Below are 3,853 nucleotides of genomic sequence, written 5' to 3'. Positions count from 1 at the left end.
TACCGCCACGGCGAGGGCCGGCACGGCGACAGCCACCGCCACAGCGAGAGCCGGCACTTCACTGAGGTGGGCAGTGGCAATCGCAGTAACAGCGATAGCAGGAACAGCACCGAAGGCCGGAACGAGAGCAGGAACGGGGAGAACAGGAAGGATGCCAACAGCCGGGACACCAAGACAGATGGTTTTGCTGTCCCCGAGCCCCCAAAACGTAAGAAGAGCCGGTGGGACAGTTAAAAGCCGGTGTTGCACAGCCCGGGATCCCTGCAGGTAGTGCTGTCTTTTTCCAGAGGATTTCTTGGGGTTTTTGGTGACTGGTTGTTGAGCAGCTGGGGGAGGAGAAGGAAACCATGAAAACTCCCCGTGCGAGTCTGGGCCGGTGCCGCTGCGGACAGGTCGCTCGAATGACGTGAACACACGACGTGTAGTCCAAGAGAAACCATTCTGATAAAGCTCCCTGGGTCCTGCTTTTAAACATTCAGTGCTCGAGAGACTCTGCTGGATTTAAACAGATCTTCTTGGCAGGAAAGAAGCTGTTTCACGTCCTTGGAACGTGAAGAAACTATTGTCCATAGAAGTGTAAAGTCTTTTCTTAACCAGCACTCCCATTACAAACCAGTCCACCCAGAGATGCTCAGGACCCACTGGCCAAACTTCAGTCATTCAGCGGTTTGTTCCATACGGTGAGTCCTTCCCCAGGCTCTTCTTTTCACATATCCCCTTGGCCGCACGTAATTTGGCCTCCAGGTTGCCCCTTATATCCCTCTCCACCAGCTAAGAATGTATCCATTGGCGTTGCTGAAGGTGGGATGAAGCAAGTAGATTTTTCTTTTTTATTTTACTTGTTATGAAGCTGTGTGAGGGATCCTTCTCCAGCCCAGTTAACCCCCACATTCCCAGGCAGCGTGGACTGGGCTCCCTGGGTATCTGTCGGCAGCGTATCAACCCCAATCCCATTGCCCAGGTGGGTTTTTTTCTTTTAAAGAGCCTGTTCTTTCCTCATAACCTTCGTTTGGTGGAAGCCTGCAGAGCAAACTTGTCTGTCTGCTGTGCCTGTGTGCCCTCTGTGTGAGAGGGCTGAGGGCGGTCTTCAAATTCCAAACGAAAAAGGGAATAAAATGTAGACAGGCCACAGCAGGCAAAGGCCGGTGCCCCCCATGGGGCGCAGCGGAAGGAAGAGGCTTCGGTCAGAAGTTCAGGGACCTGCTGCTCAGAAGCCTTTAGGGAGCACCTGAAAAGCGACCGATGAAGTGAAACAGCTCAAATCTCACCCCATATTGGACACGTAGTTCAAACTGTAAAATCTCGCTTGACCGTTTTTAACTTGTCGTGTGTATTACCCGTTTTTTAACTTTTTTTTTTTTGCGCCACAAAGAAGGAAGAACAGAACTCTTCTGTTGAAACATGTCAGCACCCACCTCTGTCCTGTTTCCACTGAAGGAAGTGTCAGAAGCTGTCAGGGTTTTGTGCATTGTGATGTTTTCTTTATCAGCTGTGCATTTACTTTCTGCTTGCTCTAGTAAATGTTTTATTACTGGGACAAAACTACCTGGCACGTGATTTTCATTGTCCGCTTCTTCCCCTGGCTGCTCTGGCAGGAGGTGGAACTGACTACCAGGAGATGGGACTGTGTCCGTTTCCTTCACCAGAAGTGGTGGATTGTGGTTGAGGAAAGAATTCCTCTGGTTCTTCTCAGCATCTTTCACCCCAAACTGTTGTGCAAACCTCCCTTCTCTTCGCAGCCCCTCGGGGAGCGGCTTTTTCCCCTGTTTCACCAGCGGGAAGGAGCCAGCCCAAGGCGTGAGGCTCATCCCAGCCTCTCCTGGGGTCAGGGCTTGAGAATCCGGCCACAGTCTTGTGATGGGACTGGTGAATGTCCTGGGTTTGGGCCCCTCATTAACCACTCTGTCTGTTGGGTGTCTTTAAAAGGAGCTCCCGCTCGAATCCCTCAGCAGGGTCTCAGCAGAAACCTCGTTGCACTGCGTGGAGCTCTGCGTGTTGAGTGTTGTGTCCCAGGGCAGATGCTGCTGGGGTTCAGAGGCTGTTCTTTCCCCTTCCCTTGTCGCACTTAGTTTATCGCTCTGCACAGTTAACGATTTGAGTTCCAAACAGAACAAACAAGAAGCCAGCTCTGTAGCCTGAAGGCACGGCACGTCTGCTCCCTCCCGTCCTGGGTCTCTGCGTCCTGGGTCTCTGCTTGCTGCCCCAGAGGTGGCACAGACTCGGGTTTCTGCCCCTCTTTTTAACCCACCCCTCTGCCGTTCTGTGGGATTATTGAAATTCCTCACCCCTCTCTTAGCTGCCAGGAGCCTCTTGAGACTTGAAAGAGTAAATACTGATCACGGACAGAGAGCTATAAACGTCAGTTCGCAGGTCGGTGTCAGATCCAGAGGAGGGTTGATGCAGCCCCGCAGAACAAGGCCGCAGTGTGAGCAGCTGCCCCGGGAGGGATCCTGAGCCGCTTTCTCAGGCGAGCGGAGCACAACTCACCACGGAGCAAATCCATCGCAGAGAGCTCAGGTTGGTTCATAAAGGGCAGTCCCAGGGTTCTGCCACCGCCTCTCATCCCCCAGAGTGGGGCAGACGCTGCCACCACCCAGGCCTGCCCCGTCCACCTCGTGCAGCGCTCGTTCTCGCGGGTGGTGCGGCTGTGCCTGGCCCGGCACCGTCTCCTGGACCACTTCAAGGACAGGAATCCCAGAGCCCTTCCCTAAGCTGCCTCTCGCTGGCTCACTGTCCCTCCGGTGCTTTCTGATCCTCCTGATTCCCTTTGTATCTTAGCTTTTCACCGGGAGATCTGTGAGTGCCCGGAATTATTTACACATTTGCTGTCTTTATCATGGAATTTCTGCCTCGAGGGACTGTGTCTCCTTGGAGCAGGGGGAAAGAAAATTCTCCACCCTCCCACCAACACGCTGTTTAATTTTAATGGGCAAATGTCCCCCTCTCCCAGTGACGTGGTAATTCTCCCCTCCCCTAGGTCTGGCTGAAGCGTCTGGGCTGGGCGCTGCTGCTTTCCCAGGTAGCAGGGCGGGCAGGGGGACATGGGGGCTGCCCTGTCCCCAACAGCAAGCGCAGTTCTGGCCGGCTGTGACCAGGGCTGGGTCTCCAGCTCTCCACATCCTCTCTCCCCTCCAGCACCCCATCGCTGTGCAGAGTCCGCACTGGAGTTCAGGGATGGAAACAGGCTGTGGGGGCTCCCTCTTTATTCAATTTTTAGCCTGCAGAAAGATTACAGGGCCAAGACTCGGGCGTGCAGCGGCCTCTGTGTTCACGGGCAAACGCGCTGTAAAGCAGGGGCGGACCCAGGCGGTTCACTGCACCCTTCCCAGACTGTGAAGCTCGGCCTCCCTGCGCCCATCGTGTCCCAGTGACCCACAGGCCCTGCTTACAGTATCTGTGCGCTGGGCAGGCTGCGGGTAAGGGCAGGGTGAGCTGCAGGGCAGCTCCACGGGCAACGTGCGCTCTGCCTGGGCGGTGCCACGCAGGAATCGGTGCTAAATGGGGGAGTCAGGCTGCGGGACTGCGGGCTCGCTGGATCAGCTTCACACACGCTGGAGCTGAAGTCACCTGCCAGACCGTGGAGGTAAGGTGGAGCAGGGTGGGTTGGTGCCTGTCAGCGATTGGAGGCTTTGTGCGCACAGACGTCACTTACACCGATCACTCGCGGGGGAAGGAAATGAGGGTTGGAGCTGGCTGCTCGGTTTGGCGCCAGGCGGGTGGAAGAAGCGAGAGAGCACGTGGTCCCTTTGCACGCTGGCCGCGAGGGCAAGGGAACCGCGGTGCCCGGCTGCTGGCCCCTGCCCCGGCTCTCCACGCAAGCGTACAAGGAGCCTGAGGCATGAGGATCAGCACC

General features: G+C 55.9%; 1 protein-coding gene across 1 annotated transcript in view; it reads left to right on the top strand.

The window, feature by feature from the left end:
- DDX42 (DEAD (Asp-Glu-Ala-Asp) box helicase 42) overlaps positions 1-234 on the top strand; it is a 15,663-nt gene extending 15,429 nt beyond the window's left edge. Inside the window, exon 18 of the mRNA XM_010132991.1 lies at positions 1-234. Within this exon, the coding sequence (XP_010131293.1) occupies positions 1-234 (234 nt within the window).
- The last annotated feature ends 3,619 nt before the right edge of the window (positions 235-3,853 follow it).

This window comes from Buceros rhinoceros, unplaced genomic scaffold, assembly GCF_000710305.1.
Source record: "Buceros rhinoceros silvestris isolate BGI_N320 unplaced genomic scaffold, ASM71030v1 scaffold14240, whole genome shotgun sequence".
Taxonomy (NCBI): Eukaryota; Metazoa; Chordata; class Aves; order Bucerotiformes; family Bucerotidae; genus Buceros; species Buceros rhinoceros.
The sequence above is the reverse complement of the archived record's forward strand: the minus strand, read 5'-3'. Positions and strand labels throughout refer to the sequence as shown.